The sequence below is a fragment of the Aquarana catesbeiana genome, linkage group LG11 (genome assembly GCF_042186555.1).
Source record: "Aquarana catesbeiana isolate 2022-GZ linkage group LG11, ASM4218655v1, whole genome shotgun sequence".
Taxonomy (NCBI): domain Eukaryota; kingdom Metazoa; phylum Chordata; class Amphibia; order Anura; family Ranidae; genus Aquarana; species Aquarana catesbeiana.
Window position 1 is genome coordinate 233,512,362 of NC_133334.1, and position 15,705 is coordinate 233,528,066.

A 15,705-nucleotide genomic window follows, 5' to 3' on the forward strand; every position below is an offset into this window, starting at 1 on the left:
GTAACTTCAGCCAAAAAAATATTTGTAAGCTTTTTGGATAGCATAGGGAAGGGTTAACACCCCTGTAACATTTGTTTTGCTGTCTGTGCCCCTGTTCAGAAGATTTCACCTCACTTTCTGTCCCAATGACAATTGGACTTTGAAAATTTTGGGTTGTTGTGGAAACAAGCCTTGGTGATAAAGCATCAGCGGAGGTACCTTTTACCCATGATAACTCTTACAGGAGTGAATTTCCCCTCCTAGGGGTAGATTTCCTCTCACTTCCTGTTGTCTCCCTCCGTTTGTAAGTAGGAGTCGTTTGTAAGTCGGATGTTTATAACTAGGGGACCTCCTATATTGCACATTGGTTTTGCAATACTGAAAAAAATCACACATAAAACTAATTAAAACTATAAAAATGTAAATATTAATGGTTAAAAATAAAAAAATAGAAATCAACAGAAAAATAATAGCTGAGGTGAGAAGAGGAGGAAGGAGCTGGTTATAGTTAACTAAGGGTTAATAAGGGATGAAATAGGAATCCATTTTAGTTTTCACACTTTCAGTGAATATTGTATAACAATGTAAATTTACAACTATATTTTAACTACAGTGAGTTCTATTCCTCTATTTACAAAAAGGACATCAGGAGAATTGCCAACTCATTGTTTAAAGCCCAGAAGGCTCCATTGCCAGAAATGAACTTTGGGAATTCAGCTGATATCAATAGACTTCTGTCTCTGGTAGAAGACATCATCCTCAAGCAAAACAGAGTTACCCAGGAATTTTATGATGATAGTAAGAAGAAGGAGAGGTCCCTGAACCTCAGTTTGGGCTCTGTAGACTTGAACGGTATGTTGCCATCTTGCCTGACCTAGAACTGGACATATAAGCATGACTGGATGTCTGAGTACAATGGATTTTCATATGGATGATGACTGCACTGTCCCTTGTGTGTATGTGTGTCAGTGTGTAGCCTGAAGTCTAGCTTGAATTAAAATGATCTCCATGGTATTGGACCATTTATTTGATTTAGCTGATAGCAACTTTTATTTAGAAGAGAAAAATCTTATAATTATCTTATATTTTATTCTGGACTCTAAACCACATGGCGCATTAAGTCTGAAATGTGTCTGGAGCTGGAGAAGGAAGGATAGTGCTGCATATATCAACCCAAAGACTGTATTTTATTGGTCAGCATTGAATTTCGAAAAGGGTCTGGGTCTGGGGACCTTAAAATACCATCCCCCTTGTCTATCAAGGGGTCCGTGTGGCTTTAAGTCAACATTATGGCTTACAGGTGTAACAGGCTTTCTGATAACCTGTCCTGCTTCCGTAGTCTATACAGAGAAGTGGAGATGACACCTATGGCTACAGCCCTGGAGCATAATTTGCCATGTCACGAATGTTAATTCTCCATTTCTTCCAACGCTATTTTGGAATTTTGTTCGAAGGGCGTTGGCACAAACTTGTCTTGCATACACACGGTCACACAAATGTTGGCCAACAATCACGAACGTTGTGACGTACTATGTGGTTTTTCAGCTCTTTAGCGCCACCCTTTGGGCTCCTTCTGCTAATTTCGTGTTAGTAGAAGTTTGGTGAGTGTTGATTCGTGCTTTTCTTTTTTGCGTTTTTCATTTCGTGCTTTTCAGTTCGTTTCTGAACGGCCGTTCGTCAACCAGACATGTTGACTTTGCCTGTGAAAATTCGTCTGCAATAACTCCATCAGTATCAACAGCAAAGCAGCTTCATTATTATCACATTGAATAAGAAGAGAATTGTGCGCTGCATTTGGAGATTTCATAATTTGCCACGTCACGAATGTTAATTCTTCATTACAAAGACTAGTTTACAAGACCGACTGCTTCTGCTTCCGAGCATGCGTGTTTGTACTTTGGACTTTTGTCCGACGGACTTGTGTACACACGATCGGAAAGTCCAACAACACACATTTGTTGGCGAAAAATTTGAGAACATGCTAGCCATCATTTGTTGGCGGAAATTCCGACAATAATTGTCCTATGGAGCGTACGCACGGTTGGACTTTCCGCCAACAAGCTCACATCCAACATTTCCCGTTGGAAAATCCGATCTTGTGTTCGCGGCATTAGAGTTACTAAGGTAGAATGTAACACTAGAGTTACTACAAGGATATTTCCACATAATACATCATAACCTATATTCTACATCTACAAGATGTTGAAACATTATCTTTTATCAGCAGTAGAACTGAGAAACAGCTGAATTGCTCCACTAACATTTGCCTGACCTTACTGTACATGGCATTAAAAAACATTAAGAAAATTTGTCATTTTAGCTTCTCATGAGGTCAGTTTTAGATGGAAAATAGTAGGAAAAACTGCTTTATTAAGTTTCAAAAATGTCCTTTTTTGACCAGAACACATCTTGAACTTTGTATATTTTGTAGATGCAAAGTTTGTTTTACTAGAAGCTTTGGGGGTAAATTACAATGCTTCTTAGACTGTTTTTGACACAGTGCAAAAAAACAAGAAAAGCATTACAGGTTTAACAATAAAAATTAGAGCATGCGTTCCACAAATTTTGAAAAAATCTTTGAAAAGGAAAAACAAAATTTTGACAGTGGTTGCAGCAGAGCAAAGCATCTCCCAGATAGAGAAGAGCCTAGTAATATCAGCAGTAGAAGTATAGCCCCTTACTTGGGATCCTTGGATATGGTCTTCAAGCTCATCAAAATTTAGTCAGATATTATGACTAGATCCATTTTTGAGGACTTACTAAAGTTCAAGACTCTTATTAATAATGTGCCACAAAGGAGCAAGATGTGGAAGCTAGTTGTAAAGATCTACGTTTAATTGTGGTGGGTAAAAAGCAGAATTGTAGGCAACACAAGATTCAGTGATAAATATGTAAAGCTGTTTACCTAGGTTTGCTTTTGGATTAAGAAAGGACTGTTTTGTAGGTAAACTACATGAGGCAAAATTTTAATAGAGTTTAATCAAGCCAAATGTGTGCACCTTTCATACTGTCCTCCTTTAGGCTTGGTTCACATATATGTGAATTGGATGCGTTTTTGAATATGTCATTTAAACCAAACTGGCTTTCTATATGTCCGGGCCGGCCACAGACCATTTTTAAAGAGTCCTGTATAGGTGCGATTTCAAGTAAAGATTCACACCTGGGTGGCACCTGAATCAGTGAACAAAACCGCACTGAAACTGGGATGGATACATGTGAACCGAGCCTTACAGCATTAGGGCAGACATTGCTTCAGAATGCAATATAACACTATCTAATAGACCCCCACCCCTCCATGTAAAAAATATAAAAATTAGGAGAAATAAGAAAAGGTTACTTACATTACATTACACTCCAGTGTCAGCTGGCGTTTTTTTTGGGGGGGGGGGGGGCAGCAAACAACCAGCCCCCTGGAGTGGCCAGCGGCACCTCAAACCCCGCCCGTCCACTCGCCCGTTTGTCTGCCAGTCGGTCCAGCACTTACCCCATCTAGGTGGTAGGTAGCAGGTGGCAGGTGGTGGGCAGCAGTTCCTGTGACCTCTCCTCCATTATGGTGGCTTCTGCTGTGCGTCTCCTCCCCTCTTCCTAGGCGTCCAATAGGATCACCTGTCTTTTCAGCCAATAGGATGATGGGTCTCAAGACCCGCTTCCTGATTGGCCAGGAGGAGGATCAGTGTTACAATAGTGAATATTCCTTTGCTATTATAACACACCTGGGGGGGGCACAGTTCGCAGTGCTTGCGCCCCGAGCCCACCCTATTTTGAAGCCTGTTAGAGTCTTTGGCTCTAATCAGGTGCTTCAAAAAAACAACCCCCTCCATTGGAATTCATGCATCCGGCATCCTGCATGGGGGCCGGACACATGGATGGGGGGTGGCCCATGCGCCCTTAATGGACGGGCCGCCCATGTTACACTCTGACTTCCGGTGTATCCACTTGACTTCTGTTGACTTGTATTCCCTAAATTCACAAGACATCACAAAAATGTTCTCCAATGCTGTTTTTTTTTTTTTAAGCATTTTTTGTAAAGAATGAAGATTTACTAAATAGATATACTTTGCAGTGTGTTACACTATCCACTTTAAATGCACCACTAAACGATATAAGTGCATTTTAGTACAGTCTTAAAACTCTGTTTTTTCCCTTTTATTTTATTTTCAGAAGACATAAGAAGTCCCACTCCAGTGAAAGGACTGTGTGAGAAGATGCCTCGTGGAGAACAGAACCGCTATCTCTATCAACAACTGCAGCATGTGGAGAGGAGGCTGGAACTTCTAGGACCTCATCAATTCCAAAACTCTCAAAGTTACATCCAAGCTGTGTCACAAGTCCAGAATATGAAGGACATTTTGGAGAATCAGCTCTATGCATCTGGTTCTGCTAGCGACATGTAAGTCACAGTAAGCCAGTAATTTATTTCAGTTGATTTATAAGATATAGAAAATGCTTTATGATACTAATTATAGAAAAGCTTTATGGATTAAACTTTAATCAAGCACATGGGAGCATGTCCTCAGCCTGGTAGAGGAAAGTTCAAGAGTAACTTTAAAGAGTAAGACTTTACCAAAAGTGTAGTGACTACTTGGAACAGAATTTCCGCAGAGGAAGGCCTCATTCACACGTGTGGTAGAAACAGGTGGCTCAGCTGTATTATTACCTTATTACCACTAGGGAAGAGCCGAATACCCCCCAGGTTCGGTTCGCAGGAGAACATGCGAACAGGCAAAAAATTTGTTCGAACACGCGAACACCGTTAAAGTCTATGGGACACGAACGTGAAAAATAAAAAGTGCTAATTTTAAAGTCTTATATGCAAGTTATTGCCATAAAAAGTGTTTGGGGACCCGGTCCTGCCCCAGGGGACATGAACCAATGCAAAAAAAGTTTTAGAGACTGCCGTTTTTTCAGGAGCAGTGATTTTGATAATGCTTAAAGTGAAACAATAAAAATAAAATATTCCTTTAAATATCGTGCCTGGGGGTGTCTATATCATGCCTGTAAAGTGGCGCAGTTTTCCCGTGTTTAGAACAATACCACAGCAAAATGACATTTCTAAAGGAAAAAAGTAATTTAAAACTGCACGCGGCTGTAATGTATTGTTGGGTTCCGGCAATATAGGTGAAAAATCATTGAAAAAAACGGCATACATGCCCCCCAGTCCATTACCAGGCCCTTTGGGTCCGGTATGGATATTAGGGGAACCCTGCACCCAAATTTAAAAAAAAATGGTGTGGGGGGCCCCCAGGCACTATATACTCTGAACAGCAGTATATATACTATACGGCCTGCCCTATAAACTCTGCAGAGAATTGGGTCTTAGGTCTTGGTGGTACCAGAACACTGTAAGCCCTCACAGTTACTCTTGGGGAGCACAGGAACGGGCCCTGCTATGAAATACTATTAAAAAATTGTAATTATATGCCCCTATTAAACAGGGGCAGAAAAATTGGGCCTTGGGTGGTGGTGGTGGTGCCAGAACACTGAAAGGCCTCACAGTTAATCTTGTTGGGCGCAGGAACGGGCCCTGCTGTGAAATATTATATCAAGATTTGGAATTACGTGCCCCTGTTAAAAGGGGCAGAAAAATTGAGCATTTGGTGGTGGTGGTGGTGGTGGTACCAGAACACTGTAAGCCCTCACATTTAATCTTGTTGGGCGCAGGAATGGGCCCTGCTATGAAATATTATATCAAGAATTGTAATTACATGCCCCTGTTAAACAGGGGCAGAAAAATTGGGCCTTGGGTGGTGGTGGTGGTGCCACAACACTGTAACCCCTCACAGATAGTCTTGTTGGGTGCAGGAACGGGCCCTGCGCTGAAATATTATATCAAAAATTGTAATTACATGCTCCTGTTAAACAGGGGCAGAAAAATTGGGCCTTGGGTGGTGGTGCCACAACACTGTAAGCCCTCACAGTTAATCTTGTTGGGCGCAGGAACGGGCCCTGCTATGAAATATTATATCAAGAATTGTAATTACATGCCCCTGTTAAACCAATGGGGGGGAAGGGGTTGCTTTTTTGAAGCACCTGATTACAGCCAAAGACTCTAATAGGCTTTGCATTAGATACTGTGTACACCACCAGAAGTGTAGTAGAAACTCTACACACTGTATTAGATACTGTCTACACCGCCTGCACTGTATTAGCAACTGTACTATGGCTGCATTGTATTGTGTACACCACCAGAAGTGTAGTAGAAACTGTACACACTCTATTAGATACTGTGTACACCACCAGAAACTGTACTACGGCTGCACTGTATTAGATACTGTGTACACCGCCTGCACTGTATTAGCAACTATACACCACGGAATGCATTGTAGATATAGGCTACACTGGATGCAGAGTATATATATATATATATATATATATATATATATATATATATATATATATATATATATATATATATTAATACACCGTCTGCACTGACTGAATATAGATTAAACACTGAAACACTGAATTTACAGTCTATGCTAAATGCAGAGTATATATATATATATATATATATATATATATATATATATATATATATATATCTCAAATACACTGCCACTAACTGAATGACCTGCCTGCTTAATCTAAATAAAGCTATCTCTCCATCCACACCAACAACACTACACAGGGCCACCGTGTAGGCAGCCTTATATAGTGTGGGGTGTGGACTTAGTCCCCTTGAGCCATGATTGGCCAAAGCATGCAGGTCAGGTGCATGCTTTGGCCAATCATCATACAGCAATGCGATCTTGCAGTGCATTATGGGGCGTTCCGCGGCTCGAATTTCCTGCGAATGCCCCATAATGTTTGCTCTTCGATGAACGGGCGAACACCCGATGTTCGAGTAGAACGTATGTTCGACCCGAACATCAAGCTCATCCATAATTACCCCCCACCGCTCCCGACCACTCACCAAAAGTCTAACAAGGCAATTGGAGGCCACGCCAAATTTAACTTGACTTGTTGATTTTGGCAGATCGAATTGCTTTGCATTGAACTAAAAGGCAAAACTTTTTTTTTTCATTTTGGATAGCGTAAAGGAAGGGTTATAACCCCTGTCAAGTTGTTTTTTGCTATCTGTGTCCCCTTGGAGAGGTTCCCCTTCACTTCCTGTCTCATATCCAAAAGAGGGAGTGAGAGGAAATACTTCCAAAGCAAGGGAATCCCTGATTATCAGCACGGTCACCAGAACTGTGTCCTCATTAGAAGATTTCCCCTCTATTCCTGCTCTGGGAACAACTCATAATTTGGGATTTTCTTTAAATATCTGTGATAATGGTATACAAGACAAATTTAGACCCGACAAGTGTTCTAATCCCTTTCCACTTTGTCCAAAATTAACAATAAAAGTTTTACCTTTAGTTATACTTTAAATAGGAGTCAAAGGAGTAAAACACTGAGCAATCAAAGGCACCATATCTGATTTGATAAGCCTTTTACCAGTTTTACTGTACTGGCCATATGCACTCCTATGCTTCTGTTGCCCGCTGTAATTCTTCTATACAGGTTATAGGAAGTGCATGACAATCAGGATAAGGGCAGAAAAGATCTCATTTGTAGTCCGAAAACACACAGAGTAGAATGGCGGCTTCTACCAAATGCTTTGTGTATTGACTTACCTGTGTTGTATCATCATTCTGTAGGTGCTCATCCACAGCCAGTCTGTCTGAGGATAAAAAGAAGAACTCAGCCAAGGGACTGCCTTGGTGGTTTGTTTTCATCGGTTGGTTCCTGGTGGCAGCGACCAGTGGCGTATCAGGCTTCTTCACAATGTTGTATGGTCTACATTATGGGAAGGACAGCTCCATCAAGTGGCTGATCTCAATGGCAATCTCATTCTTTGAGAGCCTCTTTATTACACAACCTTTAAAAGTTAGTTTCAAAGAGATATAGTATTTTAAACAATGGGATCTTTATGACTGGAGTAAAAATGTCTCTGTTTTCTCTTTACTATCTCTCTGTTACTTTTTCATCCTAATATAACGCATTATTTATTTAATACCATACTTTCACAGTGCAGTTTATTTTTTTATTTATATATTTTATAAATGATTAAATGTATAATTTAAAGGAAACCAGTACCAAGAAATATTCAGCTTGCTATTGCCTAGCTAAGCATTGCCATTACTGACCTCTTTTTTTTAAAGTTGACAGTTGCCTGTATGCCAGGTTGATCTAATGGCTTTTATACAGTCAGTGTCACTAACCAAAAACAGGTATACAGATCCGGAAATTTGACTTTGATGGGTCTGTGATTCAAAAGGTAATAAAGTAAAAGTCAATCAGGCAGGCAGCTAGCATTTTCAGGTTAGCAATCGTGTTTCGGTGCACTGTTACTTTAATACTGTTCATATGTTACATGACAGGCCTAAGTACATTAAATGGCAATGTGCCAAAGTATAACTACTGGGGTGTGTAATTCCCCTGGTCACACAGTGTAAGCCCTAGCTAACCAGAAGGCATTTTTGGAAGTCTTACTTAATTCAAAGAAATTATTACAAAGTATAAAGTCATGTAAAAATATATGCCCATATAGTGCATAGGCAAGAGAGAAATAAGGAACATGCTACACCTATTTATAAAACATAATTCGTGCAAGATCCTATCAGCCAGTTAAATTCTAAGCAAAGACAAGCAAAAGTGGGCCGGTAAAAGGGTGTGGGGGGCCAGATGTTGGATAAAATGTATTTCTAGGCAAAACATTTCTGCATATTTCTCCCTTTAGAATGCAGCAAAATACCTATTGATCTGGCAGAAATCTAGTGTGCTCCTAACTTCCTGTTTGAGCTGTCAAGCTGGCAATAATTTCCCTTTGGGATTAATAAAGAATTCTGAACACAGTACACTAAAATCCCAGCCAGTGTTGTCAGTCCGGCCTACTGGACTATAGAACTTCTCCTGCCCCCCAATCTTCTCTATCCACTCAACATGCAGTGGTGGCCCGTCCATTAGTGGCACAGGGGCGCCACCCCCCTAATTCATGCGCCCGGCCTCTAATCTACATGCAGGGTGCCGGATGCATGGATTTCAATGGGATTTTTTTTTTTTTAGAAGCACGTTATTATAGCCAGAGGCTCTAACTGGCTTCAAAAAAGGGTGGCCTCAGGCCTCAGAGCACAGAGCACTGCGCCCTGAGCCCACCCAGTTGTGTGACAATAGCGATTTAATATTCACTATTGTCTTCCTGATGCTCCTCCCGGCCAATCAGGAAGCTGGTCCTGAGGCCAGATTGGCCAGGGAGTCTCAGGACCCACTTCCTGTTCGGCCGGGAGGAGAAGCAACTGCCCAGTAGCTTGGAAGAGTCTGGGAGCAGCTTAACCGGTGGTCCTCTCCAGCTGGGACTCAGCTCCCTCTTCAGCCATATCCAGCACTCCCCGTCCTGGAGGGAGGGGGATGGGAGATCAGCGTGTCATCCCGAGACTCGGCATCTGCCTCCTAAGGTAAGGAGGCCTCTGATCGCCGCATCCCCATCCGTCTCCCGCGGGGGTGGGCATGGTGGTGATCACTGTCTTTCCTTTCGTCTACTAGCTTATATTAATAAATAATGTGCAATTTTCCCAAAGGCTTTAAGGGAGGGACAGTTGTTTTTTCTTTTTGTTAAAACCAAGCGACAAATAATCCAGTCTGAATCTTAAAAGCTTGCATTTATTATGTTTTAGGTTCTGGGATTTGCGGCATTTTTTGCTCTAGTTCTTAAGAAAGTAGAACCAGAAGATGAAGAAGAAACTGCTCTCAATGGAAACATTTCTACACCAGGTATCTCAAAAAATCTATCTTACAAGAGGCAGCAAGGTGTAATATTAATAATACATCAAGCTATATAGTATCAGTATAGTACAAAGGCATATTGTAAGACTGAGAATTTAAAAACTAGAGGAAGGGATGAAGCAGCGGTATCGGCCATGGCAGGTAGCTAGGTGCTTTTTGTTATGCTATTGGGGGGGAAAGAAAAATAACAGGTTGGCGCTTTTCATTGTGCATGCATTCATAATGGTGGAGAATACCATTGTAGATAATGTACTATTTCCAAGAATACTTTTTATTAGGAAAAATTTTATATGCAATTTAGAAGTTTCCTCTGGGATTACCTTTTAGTATGGCTACTTAGGCTCCATTCACATCTATGCATGTTGCTTTGTGGCGTTTCTGCAGTGCTTTTCGCGGTGCTTGCCACATTTTTGGACACGCGATTTTGCCGCGATTTGCGTTTTTGTTAACACTGTATATAGCTGGTAGCTAAGGAGGGGGCTGGGAAGCCGGCCACTGCATCCTTAACAACCGATGAGTCATCAGCTGTCAGTAGGCTTCCCCGCTTGACCTCCCTGGCTGTAATCCTGAGTGTGGCTCGGGGTGAATTTTCAGTACCAAAAGCGCTAACCCCGAGCCACACTCGGGATCGCATCAAAGGATCCAGGCAAAGTTACTTACCTTGTCCCCAGGATCCTGTGATGTCTCCCCGCTGTGTGTGTGAGCCGTGTCCTCCGCCGGATCTATCACTGTACCGAGCTCCGTTCCCTGTGAGCGTTGCGATGCCCGGCGCCAAATTCAAAAGGTATAAAAACACATTACACATACAGTACACTGTAATCTTACAGATTACAGTACTGTATCAAATTATTTCACATCCCCTTTGTCCCTATTGGTTTGTGCAGTGTTCTGCATGCAGTTTTATATTATATATACTGTTCTTTCTGCCTGGAAACTGGAGATTGTTCATAGCAACAAAAAAGTGTCCCTTTACATCAAAAGCGGTTTTAGACCAGCTAGAAAACAGCGATAATAAATTAGAACACTTGCAGAATTGAGCGATAGTGATTCGTGGGGAAATCCGTCATCAAACACTGAAAGTAATGACAGCGACAATTTTGCAACTGAGCAAATTTCAGTGTTTTTGATTTGATTACATTATTGAATAATTTTTATTATTATTATTTGTTAGAATTATTTATAGTTATTTATTATATTATAATTTATGATTTTGTGTTTCAAACTTTATCATACCCGGGATGTCTACTAGACTCTTGTTTGGACAGATTTAAGTGAGTTATTCCTAAGAATTACAGGCCTATAATATAAAACGCCAAATTTCCATGCAAAACTTTGTACCGCTTTGAGCATCAAAAATCTGAAATAATCATACCGCCAGGGAGGTTAATGGAAAAAAAAAGAATTGCCGGCTAAAAAAACAAATTGTGAAAAAAAACAGCATGGGACCCCCCCCGACACCCCCCCCCCCCCCCCCCCCCCCCAGGTCCATACCAGGCCCTTGGGTCTAGTATGGATTCGGAGGGGACCCTCCATGCCAAAATGTAAAAAGAAAATGGCGTGGGATCCCCCCAAAATCCATACAAGACCCTTATCCGAGCATGCCGCCCGGCAGGTCAGGAAAGGAAGGGGACGAGTGAGCGCCCCCCTCCTGAACAAGGGCCTCTTCCCGACAACCCTTGCCCGGTGGTTGTCAGGGTCTGCGGGTGGGGTTTTTTTCGGAATCTGGAAGCCCCCCCTGACGTCAAATTTCAATCTAGTTTTAGTCATAGTCTTTTGACTAAAATGCCATTTTAGTTTTAGTCGTATGTTAGTCTACTAAAATCTCCAGTACATTTAGGTCTATTAAAATCTTCAGTACTCACCTGAACCCTTCCGATTTCCTCGGAGCTCTGCCTGTCTGTTAAATCCCCAGCTCCCTGACTCTATCAGCAAGCTGTATTGACTAAGAGACGCAGGCTCCCTCTGTCTACCTGTGGCCTGAGAGTTCTAGAACAATGCCCTGCAAACCACAGAAGAGGAACTCCACCATAGGATTTGTTTCTGTCTTGATGTGATTTGGTGAGTGTTTCCCCTCCCAGCAAGGTAGCAGTGCTTAGCACTATGTAACATAACAGCCTCCCCAGACCAGTTCTCTGCCCTGTGCACTCCCTTATGCCGCGTACACACGAGCGGACTTTACGGCAGACTTTGCCCGGTGGACGGAATTTGGTCGGACAATTCGATCGTGTGTGGGCTCCAGCAGACTTTGTTTTCTCAAAAGTTGGACGGACTTAGATTTGAAACATGTTTTAAATTAATCCGTCGAAATCGAGTCCGGTCGAAAAGTCCGCCGTCTGTATGCTAGTTCAACGGACAAAAAGCCACGCTAGGGCAGCTATTGGCTACTGGCTATGAACTTCCTTGTTTTAGTCCGGTCGTACGTCATCACGTACGAATTCGACGGACTTTGGTGGATTGTGTGTAGGCAAGTCTGTTCATTCAGAAAGTCTGTCGTAAAGTACGTTGAAAAGTCCGCCGGGCAAAGTCTGCCGTAAAGTCCGCTCGTGTGTACGAGGCATTACTCCCATTTACTTCCCCATCCCCACTTGCAGGTCACCTCCCCATCACCAAAGTATAATGCACCCTTCCCTGTGCGCTCCCTCACTCCCATTTACTTCCCCACACAGAGTTTACATTTTTGGGGGTTTTATTTATATTGTAAAGATGCATTTCTGTTTGCCAAAAAGCAATATTTTTGTTTTTTTATGAAACTTGGTTTTATATATCAAGACGTTATATATTACAATCCCTAAATCTGTGTCTGTAGTGCATGTTCAAACCTTAAAGTGGTTGTTAACCCACCAATGAAAAATTACAGTATCCTCTCTGTTTATTTATGTAAAGTGCCCCTGTGTCTGTGCCTTATAAAAATAATGCAGTATATACCTGTTTACAGAGTGCCGATCGGCACTCACATGACCCACTTGGCCTAACAGCTGCAGCGGGTGGGGCCTAGGATCCCCCGCTATGGTCAGTCAGGAGAGGCGGAGAAGAGAGGCAGCGGGTCACGTAAGTGCCAATCGGCGCCCTGTAAACAGGTATATTCTACATTATTTTTTTAAGGTGCAGACACAGGGGTATTTTACATAAATAAATAGAGAGGATGGTGTGAAAAATGTACAGCAATTTGAGCAGCAGGAGTGGAGGGGGGCGGGCACTAACACGGAGCTGACAGGCAGGGAGGAGGGGGGGTGGAGGAGAGCACAGAGGAGGAAGCGGATGACGGAGTCACGTAAAGTGTCCATGGTGTCAGGGCTCAGCTGCCATGATACACCGCGGTCAGTTTACATAGGAGAGAGCAGAAACTGGCAGGATCAGCCAGGTATTTCAGGCGTTACAGGGGGCCAAATGACACAGTACAAGCACTGTGCTGTATAACATGGTTTAAAGGAATGGGATCTTTTTTTTTAGGTTATCAAACACTTTAATACCATAAATAATAACAAGTTATTAGATTTTTACTCCAGGATTACATATGAGTTTGGAAATTCTACAGAAATGCTTAAATAATGCATTACAATTTAACTAAACCTATTTGATTTTAGTCGACCAAAATGTACTGGAGATTTTAGTCGACTAAATGAAAATTGGAATTGATTTATCTCATAGTATTCATCAATTGACTTATTTATAATTTTATTTTCATTTAGTTTTCATCACTGAAAACATGCAGCTTACGAAAACTATGACAAAAATATTTTCGTAAAATTAACACTGTTATGGTGCAGTGCAAAATTTATGTGCTGCGGCATGTTCTGTTACTACATTGAAACAGTATTGCAATGCACCATTCTAACACACATTATAAATGCACTTTTTTGAGTGGGTTACCACAATGCACCAGTGTGAACTGGCCTCAATAGTCCAAGCACACCATTTCAGTACACTTTGAGGATCGTTTTTAACCAGAAAATAATTCAGTGGAGGTTATTTACGAAAGGCAAATCCACTTTGCAATACAAGTGCACTGAAAGTGCACTTGGAAGTGTAGTCACTGTAGATCTGAGGGGAAGATCTGAAATGAGGGGAAGCTCTGCTGAATTTATCATCCAATCATGTGCAAGCTAAAATGCTGTTTTTTATTTTCCTTGCATGTCCCCCTTAGATCTACAGCGACTGCACTTTCAAGTGCACTTGTAGTGCACAGTGGATTCGCCTTTCGTAAATAACCCCCAATGTGTCCATATAACCAAGAAGTATGAGTAAGGTTTAGATTCAAAGGTCACACTGCATATGTTTGAGTTAACGGTTCTCTAGGGAAATACAGCAAATGGAAACATTCGGAGATAATCTCATCATCCATGGAGATGGCATTAAATGTTTGCTTGTTTTAGCCATGAACTGGAGTTCGTGAATTAGTAATGCATGTGTAAAAAAACAGGGTATGTCATTTTTATGGTGCTGTAATTCTATTCTGCACATGTGTCTCAATGGCTGAGAGTGCTGACCAGTGTGTTCTGGCAGGGAGGCCGTCACCCCGTCAGAGCACAAAAGCTCCTCAAGGGAGATCGCTGTACTAACATCGAATTGTTAGTACAGCAGCTCCTCCCGAGCTCTTCGGGTTTTTTTTCGTTAGTTTGTTCAGAACAAAAAGAACTACTAGTGTGTGCTAGGCTTTCGTTTCAAATGTCTATGAGCTCCTAAAGATAAAGTTTCTTTATGAATGGTGTGTTTTGCGTTTTAATGCAACTTTACTCAAACATATGCTTTTGGGACATATGCCCTATGCCCCAAATGCATATGGCTAAGCCCTAGTTCATACTGCTGCGTTTTCTCATACGACTTGCTGCAACATGTGACACAGAAACTCACACGACAAGTCAAAACACATTAATTTCAATGGGTGCTGTCTTAAATGCTGTGCCTCAAGTTGCAGCGATCAAAAAAAAAATAGTTCCTGCACTACTTTTCTGCATCTTACTTGCAACATGAGTGCCATTGAGACTGCAATGTTAAAAATCCCAAAAGTTGTAGGTAGTTTCCTTGTCTTATCTTTGCTACTTCAGAGGGTTTTGTAAGTTTAATACTGTGTCACCCTCTGTATTGTTATGATTTGCCAAAGTTGCAAAACATCAAAGTTGCATGAAAGATGCATTGAAGTTCCATCAAGTTGCAAGCAAGTCGCAACACAAAGTCGCCCTGTACCTACTGTTTTGTGAACGGACCTTCAGCAGGTAAAAAGCAGCCTCAGAACTGTCATCCATACTACACAATTAATGTAAATAGAAACCTGCTATTCTGCTTTTAAAAAGTCCTTCAAATGTAGAAAAACAAAATACTTTTAACAAATCTTTAAAGGATGAACTCCAGGAAACCTAAAAATTCTCCCTTGCAGTGGAGCTGCACCTGTACTACAATAGTTAAATGCTAGTTTCTGTCTAGGGGGATTTAGTAAAGCAGTTTTAGATATGCCTTCCTCTGTTTCTGGGGTCTCCTCCACATTGCTAGACAAGGTCTCCACAGCCTCTTCTCCCACATGCTCCAAGAGACCATAACCCTGCATTGGACGTTAGCACAGCAAGGGATAGTCCACTGCTAGAGCACAGGGAGCATTGTCTTTCAGGGGGGACAAAGGATCTGGTAAGTAAAAGAGCTTCTTGCTAACTAAAGCCGCGTACACACGATCGGAATTTCCGATAAGAAATGTTCGATAGGAGCTTGTTGTCGGAAATTCTGACAGTGTGTAGGCTCCATTGGACATTTTTTGTCAGAATTTCAGACAAACATAATTTGAGAGCTGATTCCCAAATTCTCCCACAACAAAATCCATTGTCGTAAATTCCGATCGTGTGTACACAATTCTGATGCACAAAATTCCACGCATGCTCGGAATCAAGCAGAAGAGCCGCACTGGCTATTGAACTTAATTTTTCTCGGCTCGCCGTACGTGTTGTACGTCACCGCGTTCTTGGCGTTCGG

The 15,705-nt window shown here is 41.7% G+C and overlaps 1 protein-coding gene across 1 annotated transcript in view; it reads left to right on the forward strand.

The window, feature by feature from the left end:
* LOC141111747 (polycystin-1-like protein 2) overlaps positions 1-15,705 on the forward strand; it is a 160,168-nt gene that overhangs the window by 100,399 nt on the left and 44,064 nt on the right. Inside the window, exons 30-33 of the mRNA XM_073603883.1 lie at positions 621-831; positions 4,141-4,369; positions 7,623-7,851; positions 9,639-9,735. Coding sequence (XP_073459984.1) covers positions 621-831; positions 4,141-4,369; positions 7,623-7,851; positions 9,639-9,735 — 766 coding nt within the window. The remainder of the gene's footprint in view (positions 1-620; positions 832-4,140; positions 4,370-7,622; positions 7,852-9,638; positions 9,736-15,705) is intronic.